This window comes from Lycium ferocissimum, chromosome 4, assembly GCF_029784015.1.
Source record: "Lycium ferocissimum isolate CSIRO_LF1 chromosome 4, AGI_CSIRO_Lferr_CH_V1, whole genome shotgun sequence".
NCBI classification, from domain to species: domain Eukaryota; kingdom Viridiplantae; phylum Streptophyta; class Magnoliopsida; order Solanales; family Solanaceae; genus Lycium; species Lycium ferocissimum.
This window is the reverse complement of record NC_081345.1, coordinates 66,132,113-66,145,947: the sequence shown is the minus strand read 5'-3', so window position 1 is coordinate 66,145,947 and position 13,835 is coordinate 66,132,113. Positions and strand designations below refer to the sequence as shown.

Genomic DNA, 13,835 nt, shown 5'->3' with positions numbered 1-13,835 from the left:
AAAAAAACGTGTTATGTTAATGCCTCGTGACACTCGCAGTTTAATTTTGCTCTTAACCGTTTTCAAGAAGAGAACAATCGGATGAAAATACACTGCCTAAGGGTAGAATATGGTCAACATGGTTACGTAAGATTCAGATCCAAGTGGGATTCGGACTATGAGATGTCCGACGAAGATTAATATTTTTTTTATAATAAAGTAGGTAGGGTCATAATGACCAGCCCCCGAGGGTACTTGGGGGTTTCCAACTATATAAGTAGCCTTTCATTTGTTATTAGACTACAACATATTCAATGTCGAATAGTAGAAATGTAGATTGGTCGTTATTCCTTCCAAATGATTCGAATAGCAATGGTGATGATAGTTCAAATCATAGCAGCTATTCCAGTGAAACAAGTTTTCTTGATAACAATGATTTCAAACTAGACGATTTGAAATCCCACCTTCTTATAGAGCGTAATGATGATTTTTGCAGCGTGAAATATTCAGATCCACAAGAATATTTTTGCGGGTTACGCCGAGAATGGGCATATCGGCATGCCGAATCAGAACGTCTTGTTCGTGACTTGAAAACTCAACGCTCAAATCCCAACAAGGTACTCAATAACCATGCCTCGAGTAGGTCCAAAAACTTGCGAGCTTGCCGTACAAAGGATTAGAAAAGAAAACAACATAATGCTAGCAAGACGTAGATTTTACATGCTAAAGTTGGCCGAAGAACAAGCATCATCAACAAGTAGAGAATTAACATCTACAGAAAAAAGATATGTCTTAAGAAACCCAGAATATTGTTCTGAGGACGATATTGAAGACTTCTCTTCTGATGATGATTAGGAGTTATTTTGGTTCAATCTCTTAGATTTTGGGTAATTTCAGTTTTCAACTCATGCGGTTAATAAATTAGTATACTCTACCCTCCCCAGACCCCACATGATGGGATTATCTTTTGGACTTGTTGTTGTTGACTCATGCAGTTAATTTATATTTTTAGTTTATGATGAAGTCACCAATTTGAATATTTTTAGTATGTTTTTAATTTGCTTTGATTGTTATAGTCTATTATTAATTTAAATAATCTTCTTAGAGTTAATAATACATAAAAAGTTAAACAATTCACAATTTTAAAAAAAAACAAATAAATTAGTACATAAAGGGTGAGGATTACATAATAAATGAAAACGTGCAACTAGTAAAAACAAAGTACATAAAATTAACAAAATAAATAGAAAATACATAGAAAAACAAAATACATAGAAATATTAAACTTAATAAACAAAATACGTAGAAATAATAAACAACAACAACATAACACAAATAATCTTCCAAAATTTCAGTTTTTCTTTCAAAGCATTTTTCTCGTGTTGAGTTTCTCTAAGGTTAGCCTTGAGAAAATTTTATTTTTCTTTGGATTCTTTTAGCAAGACCTCCAAAAGGTCAATCTTTTCTTTAGCTTCCATAAGCTTAAATTGCAAGTCAAACTTCACAGTATCTCTTGAGATACGTGAAGTTACGGTATCTCTATCAACAAGAGACTTTTTAAACTTTGCCGCCACCATTTTATTTACGAAAATGCTATCTTCCCAATGAAAATGTTTGCAATCGCGTATATCCTATAAACATTACAAGAAAATCAATTTTTAAAAGTAAAATATGGGCGGTCTCCTAAAGGGAGTGTATCTAGACTCTTTGGCAGGTGAGGTTCAGGGCTTGAATATTTTGACTATACCCCCGAATAATAAAAGTTTATGACGACGATTTGTGAATTTTGACTTTCTTCCATCCGAATCACGTGGCTGAATCATTTTTCCTTCTCCGTTCTCAATTTATTGGTGCTTTTTTTATTTTACACGTCCTTTAACAAATATTAGGAGAATATTTAATTAGTTTTACTTTTATTTATATCTAAATTATAATTTCTCTCGATTAAATATTTATTTAATGGGAAAAGGATAAAAAATATCCCTTTATTTTGGGAAAAGAGCTAAAAATATCATCCGTTATAAATTTGAATAAAAAATATCATCCCATTATTAAAGTTTTTGAATATATCACTATCTTAACGGAAATCCCAATATAACCTGATTTTATTTTTAAACCCGCTCCATTTAAACTCAACTCAACTACAAAAAAAAAATCCATATGCGACCAATTTGTTCTCGTCCTACATCTGGAGCCACTAGACGCAGGAGCGGGTAGTCCATATGGGTTTTTTAAATTTAATTGGGTTGGATTTAAAAATAAAATTGGGTTATGTTGGATTTTCGTTAAGACAAGGGGTATATTAAAAAACTTTAATGATGGGAGGGATATTTTTGACCCAAATTTATAATGGAGGATAATTTTAGCCCTTTTCTTAAAGTAGAGGGGTATTTTTTACCCTTTTCCCTTATTTAATTTACGTATCACCGTTATTAATGGCGAAATTCTATTAAGAATAATATAGAAAAAATAATTAATTATGTTTTAAACTTCTAAAATGATAAATAATTTGAGAACTTTTAAAATGACAAATAATTTGAGATCAATAATTTTTAATAATCATGACAAGAGGAGTAATCTTTTACACTTTGTTTGGATGGTTGTTACGTATTGTTTTGATAATGTATTATATTGTATTGTGATGTGTTGTATTCTACAGTAGTGTATTGTTTAGAAAAATGATGACATAATAATGCGATGCACCAAATTGATCGTTACATAGAGACTTTTCGTTATTATATAACAATATGATAGACTAAAATTTAAATTAAAATTAAAATAAATATTGTATTTAAACTAACTACATAAATCATAGCTAACAAGCATCCAAACAAGCTATTAGTGTCAGCTTCCTAATTTAAGTTGTTACATTGTGGACGATGAGGTTACGATAGTAGAAAATTCAAATATGAGTGCTGTTGAATCTTCTTCTTCTTCTTCTTCGTCATGGTTATCTCAGTTGTGGTCATCGGCGCTTCGTTCCAAACCCTTAGCTCCGGCATCAGAGAGCACAACAATCCGTACTGCCTCCGGTGGCGAAGGTCTGGTCCGGCGTCTAGGTTTGTTTGATCTACTTCTTCTGGGTATTGGTGCTTCTATTGGCGCTGGTATCTTCGTCGTTACTGGCACCGTCGCTCACGATGCTGGTCCAGGTCAGCTTAAAATAGCCCAAACTCAATTTCAATAACTGTGGCACCTAAAGCCGACTTGATTAAATTAATTTTTTTAATTGAAAATCTACATCCATGGGGTAGGAGTACTTTGCAAACCTTAGTTAAAATGAACAAGGTGTAAATTAGCCCATTTTCTCTTATTTTAGAGCAACCGTTAGTGGCTATTATCAAATGCAGCTTACTGTTGATGCACAAGTTCATCCTTCTGTGTGATCGGGTTTACAGGGTTGATTTCTCATATGGTCACTCAACTAATAGTTATTATCTCAGAAAGTCACCTTTCTTTTTCTTCAACAAAGAAAGTGACTTTCTGAGCTACTAACTATTAGTTGAGTGACTATCTGAGAATCAACTCTCAGATTGCATCATAGTACAAATGGAGTTTAATTTGACAGACAACAGATTATATCTATTTGTTGGAGTATTGCTGATAGAAAGGTAATCAAATAAAGAGTAATACAAGCTGTAGCTAGTTTGGTTTCTGCGGATTTTTTTTCTTTTGGACAGTAATTAAGAAACTAAGTTACTTGATTAAAAGATTATACCAATGCAATCACAATAGTGGACATGTTCAGAGAAGAGTGTGTTATAGTTCTTTATTTGTTACGTGTAGAAGCTAGTCGTTTCAATTAACTTCTTTTTCTTTTTTTTTTTCTTTTTTTTTTCGAAGTGGTCAATGATCATCCTTACGCCAAGAAACCGTAATCTCTACGCGGTTGAAATTATTTAAGTGAGTTTATAGCGGATAGCTGATTTTCAATGAGCACCAGCTTTAACATGCACCAAATGTTATTATTCATTTTCTCCTGCAGGTATCTGCTAATTTTAAAAGTAGAAAATCAGTTTTGCATAAAAATTATCCTGGGATTTCTACTAAATGAAAGGCAATCTAAAATTCTTAATGTGACTTAAAATGGGGTTTGCTTTATTCCTGTCAAATACAATGTAAAGACTTCAATTGGGGCGCTTTATTCCTGTCAAATACCTTCTTTTAGACGTGATCTGACTATCCATTGAATCGTAAATTTTCGGCTCAATTATACAACTAGTGCAAATTTCTTTTCAAGAATCTTTTATAGCATTCCTCTTCTTGGCATATATTCTAAAAAATTTCTTATGGAGAAATATGCTTTCAGAAGTTTTTCTAGAAAGCTAGTTTAATAGCTTTTCCAAACTGTAATTTTTTTTTTTTCAGAAGGTGCTTATAGGATCCAAAAGTTGTCCCAAACTACTACCTTGAGCATTAATGTAAATTGAGGAATGAGAGCAAAAAAGAATGTAGACAACCAATGGCGGATATTTCTTCAGATATTTTACTATCAGAATAAAAGGGCGATCATGCTTTCTATGTACCTGTATCTCAAATAGTTTGTGAAAAATATTGTTTCAGGGTGATAATTGACCTTCTCAAATTTTGTTGAAGAAAAAATTCCAATTTTAGGCCCATGTAGTTCTGTGATAAGTTGTTTCACATCAAGTATGTGGCGATAATTGTTGAATTTTTTTGAATATTATTTCGAATGGGAAGTTCAATTTCATGCTTGTGTGTAGTTGTCTTTCTTTCGATTTCTTTTGTGTAATCTAAATAAGATTTACATTTACATAGAAGTTGCTAGTAAAGACTTTACTACTCCTTCCGTCTCCTTTTACGTGATGGTATTTGACTGGCACAGAGTTTAAGAAACAAAAGAAAGACTTTTTAAACTTGTGATCTAAAATAAGCCATAGACGTTCATGTGGCTATAAATCATCTCATTAATCCAAAATGGGTAGTTTAAAGTTAAATTGTTTCTAAATATAGAAAACTGTCATTCTTTTGGGACAAACTAAAAAGAAAGTGTCACCTAAAATGGGATAGAGGGTACTACTATCTAGCTTGAGTAAGCATATCTTAAATTAAGCTCCTTCGATGAAAGAGAAGGTTCAATTCGAGTATATGAATCCTCAGACTATGTCGTTCCATTTAAGCTCATCTTAAACCCATATTATATAATAATATGTAAGGCTAAGAATTTTATTTGAAACAAAGCAGCATGAAGATTGTGCTGGTGAAAGAGCTTTATAGTTCGTACAATGCACTAATGTTGGTAATGTCAGCAACGTCTTGTACAAAGACCTGATTACAGCAAAAATTAAGAAACGACAAAGATCTCTTCTTAACGCTAATTACATTTTCCTTTTTGCCTTGAAAAATTCGAAGGTTTCTTTCCATACTGTCCACTATATGGCAGATGGAATAGAGTTCCAAAAGTTAGTGTTTTTCATTTTTTTATTTTTTTTTAAGAGTCCTTTCCTGCTCCAGCTTTGTAAAAAACTCCAGGGCGGTTTTTGGTGTTATCCAGGTAGTTCCCATAATGTTGAAAACCATGGTCCAAATTTGATGAGTGACTTTGCAATGAACCTATTACTGCTGGTCCATATATTACTACTACTAACTAACTAACTAATAATGATAGTAAGTATTAGATGTTTTTATATTTTCCATTGACATATAAATCTTAGATAGGGCCAAAAAAACCTCCTAGAAAGCATAAGATTAAAGTAAACGTACTAACATGACTAAAGCATAGTCCTAACTAATAGGTATCTCCTATATGGATCTTTTTCTTCCATTGTGCCCTACTTTTCTTCCGTAGTATGCATTTGTTATTAATTTTTCATTAATGAGGGTGTAATTTTTTCTAGTACAGGAGTCACTGTCAGCTTCATAATTGCAGGAGGATCTTGCGTGCTCAATGCTCTCTGTTATGCTGAGTTAGCTTCACGCTTTCCAGCCGTTGTTGGGGGAGCATACTTATATGCTTATACAGCTTTCAACGAGATTATTGCTTTCCTTGTGTTTTCACAGTTGATGCTTGACTATCATATTGGTGCAGCTAGCATAGCTCGCAGTTTAGCAAGCTATGTGATTACAGCACTAGAGCTCATTCCCTTCCTCAAGGACAACATCCCAAGTTGGGTTGGACATGGCAGTGAAGAAATATATGGAGCATTTTCTTTTAATTTATTAGCTCCAATTCTCCTAGTGCTTCTGACAATTGTTCTATGTCGAGGTGTTGGAGAATCTTCTATATTAAATTCTGTGATGACAGTGACTAAGGTGATGTTGTCATCTACTCTTTGTCCTTCGTTATTTCTTGTTCTTCTCAGTGATTGAATATCATTTAGGGTAAAAGTCCTTCTATTATCGAAGTGTAACTCCTTAAGTTAGTGTAAATATTGCTAATGCAAGCTCAAAAATTAGTAAAGAAATTAGTTAACTTAAGGACATTTAAGTTCTCCCATAATCTGAGGAAGAGGATATCTACATAACTAGTGCTTTATGTATAGATGCATAGAAAAAGATGTGGATCACCTCTTATTACATTGCCAAGTGGCTACACGCCTATGGTGGGTTGTTTTGAACTAGTTCAGAATGTAGCCTGTGCTGCCGGGTTCACTGAATGACGAGTTGCATAGTTGGTCCTTTAGAAGAAGTAAACGAAAACACAGGGCATGGGATGTTACCCCTCTAACCATATGTGGGTCCTATTGAAAGGAAGAAATAAGAAAGCTTTTAAGGGTCCTATTCGAAGAGAAATACCCTTTTTGCTTAGTTAGTTTTTGCTGCCCCCTTAAGGTTTATCTCTATACAGAAAATTGAGTGTCATATATTGAGAACCATGTTTTTGTGTAGGTCCTCTACCTTTATTTATACAGCTTGTATGCAGGAGACTTTTTCATATTAATAAAATTATTTACCTTATCTAGAACAAATAAATTCTACTATAATCATGCTGCCTTAAAAGGAGGAAATGACATCAGCACTGATAGTCGATATTTCAGCTGTACAAATTTGTCGAGTTCTAGAGTAGCAATCAATTTACCTCTATTTGGAAGAGAACTGTAGTAGACTCTTATTGGCCACATGAAAATATGATTTTGTAAAGGGAAAGAAGGAGATGGGGAATCTGATAGTAAGGAGAGTGGGCTGTCTAAAATTGCCAACAATGATAGGAGGTAAGTCAACATTGAGCTTCCAAAAGATTCCTCTTGACAAGTATTGTAGTTTAAAATAATTGGACTAGTTGTGTCTGATACTCTCTGAAGTCGCTGAACATAAATGATTTCAAATGTGAGTATTACAATATACATGTAATTCCTCCTTGTCTATTGTCCATATATTCATGGTTTTATTTTTCTTTTGGGATGTGGCACTAAAAGTAAGACGAGAAAAATGATGAGGGAGAAAGTTAAGAGGGAGAGGATATAATGAGGAAAATGGAGAATTAGAGGAAGGCAAGAGGAAGAAATGAGAAAAGGGACGAGTGATATTGAAGAGCAACGGCAGGAAATGAGAAAAGGGAAAAGACAGAAATCAAGTCCTGTCTGAATTAAGTACATATACCTATAACATAAGTTTAATAAGTTAGAACTCTTCCCACATTTAAAATCATCTCTAACAGAAAAGCAAGTAAAAATCAACCAAATTGAATTGATAGTGATAGGATATGAATTTTTTATCTGAAAGATGCCAACATAATAAAAAATTTGATAAGATAAAATGAAAATATCATAAACAAAAGGTAAAAGTTTTCTCAACTGTTTAAAAATATTTTCTCAGAATAAAAAATAAAATTAATAAAGTAATCTGAAAATACGGGGAGAAACTAGAGAATCGCCAGTAGCTCATCTTTTTCTACTGCAAAAATTCGCAATCGCAATATCTTTTATGAGCTACATCAGTGCCAGGTCTCCCGAAATCCAGAACTTTGTAATAGATTTTAAGTAGGTGATGTTTCATTTGTTATTTATCTGGCCATTCACGATTGGCTGCACTGTGGGCTTTCTCAATAAGAAGTGCCGTAGTCATAATATTGTTTTCCTTTGTTTTGAATTATTTGTGAAGCAGAATAGTTGAATGCTTTATTCTTTTAGGATTGACATCAAATGACATAGCTGATCTCTGACCGAAAGACAATTTTACTGCAGGTAGTGATTGTTATTTTTATCATCATTGTTGGAGCTTTTGAGATTGATGTTTCAAATTGGAGCCCATTTGCTCCTAATGGTTTTGAATCTGTACTGACGGGAGCAACTGTAGTATTCTTCGCGTATGTTGGGTTTGATGCAGTAGCTAATTCTGCGGAAGAGTCTAAGAACCCACAGGTAAAACTGATAGATATGATGTGCTTTTCGCGACTGTCTTTTAACAAGTATTGTGTGATTTTGATCATTCCCTTTTTTTCTGTACTACTAATATATTTGATGATGAACCTGGTAATCAGCGAGACTTGCCGTTGGGCATAATCGGGAGCCTGCTTATTTGTGTTGCATTATATGTTGGAGTCTGCTTGGTGCTCACTGGGATGCTTCCATACAAGTCCCTTGGGGGGGATGCTCCTTTGGCTGAAGCTTTTATGTCAAAGGGCTTGCAGTATGTGTCTGTATTAATCAGCATTGGTGCTATTGCTGGACTTACTACCACTCTCCTGGTTGGGCTTTATGTACAGGTATACTGCTTTTAAGTCGAGATGCTGATGTCATTAAACACGCTACGAAATTGGTCCATAAGAGATGAATTTTTTAATGGGCAGTCCCGACTATATCTTGGCCTTGGAAGAGACGGTTTATTACCATCACTGTTTGGTGAAGTACATCAAACGCGACACACTCCTGTTCATTCACAAATTTGGGTTGGAATCGTTGCCAGTGTCTTGGCAGGATTTTTTAATGTGCATATTCTCTCGCACATTCTTTCAGTAGGAACCCTGGTATGTTCTTTTTCTTTTATCTGCGATGTTCTATATTGGAACTCCCATGTGTATCTTAGTGGCTATATGTTCTGTGGTGGACGAAACATATTAATGCAAGAACAGACATTCTTTGCTCGAGAGGGTGCTATGATAAATGAATAGATTATCTTTATATATTATAAAAGAGAAAGCAAAAGCATAAAAAAGTGAGAACGGTCCTTGGGCTTTTGGAAAGAAGCAAGAAACATATGAAAAAATACCAAAAAATAACATTACACATAAATAAATTGGAAATCCTAGTAAACTTGATAACAATGCTAACTCAGAACAGGCCTCAGGTTTACAATACTTTTTCCAAAACTCGTGTAAATCAGTAAAAGAAATAGTCACAAAAATTAAAGCACCTTGTTATTTTGGAAGAAGACCTGGTTGCTGGGTCAATTCTTGTAACGAAGTCTCATTCAACTTCCAAATTTTAATGGCTATGTTTTTTTTTCCTTTTTGTCAATAGTAAAAAGCAGAAGAAAAGGAAGCGAGTGAGCGCTCTCTTTCGTCATCTCATCCGTTAAAACAAGGCACCATTGTGTCACGTCAAATGGTCTCTTTTAAGTGATTCAGCAAGCACTTTCAAACTCTGCTTGCATGGAGAAAGGAGAGAGAAAACTTGCTCAAGTCAAAAAAACATTTCTGTTTATCACTCAGCAAACCCGAAAAAAACCCTTTCTGCTTATAATGAGTGATATTTCTTTTCCTTGTAGGTACTTTTGGATGAGTGATTATATTTAGTTTATACTTGATTTTAGAAGAAAAAAGGTAGTTCTATTAATAGATAGTTAACGTGACCTGTTTCTTGAATGTCTACAAAGTATATCTGGCTAATATAGGATTTCATATAACTTACGATGACACTGGTCTGTTTCAGACCGGATATTCTGTTGTTTCAGCATGTGTTGTGACTCTTCGCTGGAAGGATAAGACTGCGTGTCAGGTGTTTGGCAAGTCTATTTCTAGCAGGGCAGAAGGTCTCATCTGCCTCATCACAGTTGTCTGTTGCGGGTTTGCTGCAGGAGTCTTTTACCGTTTCGGTGTTTCATTTATATTCTCGATTGTAGCTGTAATTATTGCAATCGTTGCAGCTGCTGCTCTTCATTTCCGTCAAGTAAGTTGGTCTAGTGTTTTGCACTGAGAATCCTAAGACCATAGATCAGGACATCTACTTGCACCAGTAATTAAGGTATCCTTGAAGTAAAACTGAACATGAACATTTTATGGCAGCATGAAATTATTCTCTGACGCTGAATATCTCAGGATTAGTGGGAAGTTATACATACTCTGGATTAATTCTTGACTAGAAGTTCAAATTTTACAGCATGCGGCTTTTCATGATTTCGACCAACAATGAATTTTAAATGGATAAAATAAAATATATTGGATTCGATCTTTTGTTAAAAAATGGCCATGTGAAGCCTTTTTGCGAATCTTGCAAGTAAGCAGCAAAACCATTTTTTTTCACTATTGGAGCCAGCAATGTTCAACTGCTGACTTCTGATCCATAAATACATGTTTGTCCTCCATTAACGTATGCAACTATTTTGAATGAGCTGAAAATTTGGTAGTCTCGTAGACAATATATTCACAGCCCCCTCTTTCTTTGTATAGCATTTTTAAATTTTGATGCTTAACTTGTGTTTCTAAGATTTACTGCACATCAGTTCTCCCTCCAGAGTGTCAAAGTTACTTTAAAACAAGCTATCTCACCAAATTCTAATCATTAGGAATTCCCTGAAACAGAATTGGGAAAAAGGTATATGATTAAGCTCTCTCAGAAATGGGAGAGTTAGATGCTTTGTATAACTTACAAACTTCTAAGGACAGCGTATGTAGGACTCAGGTCACGGAGTTTTATCCACTTCAGGGACCAATAGTAAATCAACATTGCAACCCTCATAGATACATCATTTTGGGAAGAGCAGAAGCAGCAACTTTAGCTCATCTTTTCAGTATAAAATATTTTACCTAGATGCATTGTTTTCTAAATTTCAGGTTATATTTCTAAACGGTATATAGCATTGTTTTCTAATTTTCAGGTTCTCCTTTGTTCTTCACAGGTTTATGCTGATACACCTGGATTTTCTTGCCCGGGAGTACCCATTGTGCCTACTGTCTGCATCTTCGTCAATATATTTCTTTTTGCCCAGGTTTGTTCAAAAAGCTCCATCCATTAGCTTAAACATAGTTCAAATATCATGGGATCTAACAAACCAAAAGATTGAGCCCGAACTCATTTTTCCATTTCCTTTTCTTGCAGTTGCATTATGAAGCATGGGTGAGATTTGTTGTTGTCAGCATTGTTACAGTTGGAATTTATGCAGTATACGGGCAATATCATGCCAATCCTCTAAGTTCAAACACATTAATCATTTACCAAAAGGCACCTTCAGAAGCTGAATAATTGAGCCGCTAATGGTTTGCAATAGTAGAAACTGCTTCTCTACCTCGCAAGGTAGCAGGGGTAAGGTCTGCATGCGACCCTCCCCAGACCCCACTTGTGGGAATACGTTGGGTGATGTTGTTGTTGGATGGTTTGCAATGTATCTGGATTATAATTTTATCAATTGTAAGAATCTTTACTCAATATCCTCAAGAACTCGATGAGCTATTCTTTCCCATTCAAGCCACATAAAATTGCATTCGCCAAGGGTTGTTGTACCATGGTGTGTATATATGTAGACTTATTTGTAAGCTTTTGATTAAGAAGTACACTTGATCTTAGTGCTGTAATAGGAAAGCTTGGTGCTGTTTTTGAATAACTACACTGTAATTGTACAACACCATTTCCCTGGTGGATTCAATAAAACTTTATTGTTACTGATCAAAAAGAAGTACATGTGATCTTATTGCCGTGGAACAATTGGAACTCTATAGACTTATCTATAACTTGTTTCTGGTTTTCGTATTGCATTTCTAGATTAACAGCAACAGTTTTCTGGATTAATTGCAGACTTTGAGGACCATGGTTAGAGATTAGCTTACTTAATTCATTGCCCTTCTTGTGTAAAACTTCGGTCTTAACCCATGTGTATTTCTTTGATTACTTTTCTAATGCTTTAATCAAATGTTGACATTGTCTTCTTCCCTGTCTGAGCTAGTTGGAAGTATAATATGAATCGGCAAATATTTATCCTTGTTTAACGCTTGTACCAAACCAAGCAATTCAATTTTAGCAGTTAAAAATTAAAGTGAGAATATGTAATGCTTAACCATAGTTACGTGACAAATATGTGTACGAAGTCACATGTCTTGCATTTAATAGTTTGGTGTAAACACCTGATACAAATAAGTCTTTATTGGATCTGTGGAGTCGTAGACATGTAAAGGCCTTGAGTCTCAGGACCCAATCTGCAGATTTAACCCCTCTACTTTAGTTTATTGGCTAACTTTGCCCTCCGTTAGTCAAAGTAGTCAAATATACCCCTTCCGTTACAAGTTACGGCTAAATATACCCCTACTATTAGCAAAGTTTCAAAAATAACCATCATTTCTAACATATTCCCACATAAACAAGTCTAGTCATTGGAATCGGGTGACACGGACGCCACATGACATTTAACTTACTCTATGTGGTGCCTACGTTGCAATTTTTTTAAAAGCAATCTGGAAAATTGATTTTTCTAAAAACAAAACTGTTAAAAATGACTTTTATTAAAAATCTGAAACTTTTTTGTTTTAATAAAATCCCTTTTTTAAAATATATTCTCGAAAATTGGATATTTTAGTTAAAAAATCTGAAAAATATATTTTTTTTAAATCTGGAAAACTGTAAGTATTATTTTTTTTAAAAAGAAAAGTGTCCTAATTTTTTTAAATCTGCATTAATTTTAAAAAATCTGAAAAACTGATTTTAAAAAAAATCATTTTCTAGGGTTTTTAATTAAAAAAAATCCAATTTTCCAGATTTTTTTTTAAGAAGCGGATTTTATAAAATTAAAAAAAAATTCAGACTTCTAATAAAAGCCATTTTTAACAGATTTGTTTTTAGAAAAATCAATTTTCCATATTATTTTAAAAAAAATCGTCACGTAGGCACCACATAGAATAAGTTAAATGCCATGTGGCGTCCATGTCACTCAATTCCAATCACTAGACTTGTTTATGTGGAAATATGTTAGAAATGAGGGGTAATTTTAAAACTTTGCTAACGGTAGGGGTATATCTGGCCCCAACTTGTAATGGGAGGGGTATATTTCTCTACTTTGGTTAACGGAGGGTAAAGTTAACCAATAAACTAAAGTAGAGGGGTGCATATGACCCTTTTCCCTTTAGTTTATTTTACTTTGGTAGGAGTTGTAGTTGCTGTCTAATTTCCTTCTGGGCAGTGAGCTCTGAGCGAAGTTACTATGCTATTTCTTTAGGTGCAGTTGAGTGTTTGCCAGCAAGGCTCTAGCCCAAGAAGTTATTATATAAATTTGCCTGAATTACCTTTCAGTTGACCTAATTATGTAAATATTTCACACCATCGTTAAGCCATCAATTGTTAAGGTGAAAGACCGCATTTAGCACTATTTAATTGCAAGGCACGACGGTAGATCCTGATTCCTGAGAATGAAGGACAGTATCTTCGATGAGCAATGTGCTTACGTTTTTCTTAAAATTATATAGGCGTGTACTTGCCAAGAAAAACTTCTCTTTTTAGATGCATTATAGGCCTGTCACCAAAAGTACAACATTTCTTTGCAAAGATAAACTTATTTTCTTTTTTTTAAAAGATGGTGTCCACACCAACTCGCAAGCACATCCCCTATTTACTGACACATGCTAACTCCCACCAAGGCTTAGGCTGATGGGAGACTCGGTTTCAAAAAGTGAACCTTTTATTCTATAGACTAGTCTTTTCTTTTCCTCCATTTCTTTATTTGCTGTAAGAAGAATGAAAAGAAGGCCAAAAAAA

At 34.3% G+C, this 13,835-nt stretch overlaps 1 protein-coding gene across 1 annotated transcript; it reads left to right on the top strand.

Annotated features, from left to right (window-relative positions):
* The first annotated feature begins 2,796 nt into the window (after positions 1–2,796).
* On the top strand, positions 2,797–11,769 carry LOC132053615 (cationic amino acid transporter 9, chloroplastic). Its single transcript, XM_059445701.1, has 8 exons — positions 2,797–3,131; positions 5,843–6,252; positions 8,124–8,300; positions 8,420–8,644; positions 8,729–8,905; positions 9,810–10,046; positions 10,996–11,085; positions 11,196–11,769. Exons 1-8 carry the CDS (start codon positions 2,888–2,890, stop codon positions 11,337–11,339), a joined length of 1,704 nt encoding a protein of 567 aa, XP_059301684.1. The 5' UTR covers positions 2,797–2,887; the 3' UTR covers positions 11,340–11,769.
* Positions 11,770–13,835: the final 2,066 nt, after the last annotated feature.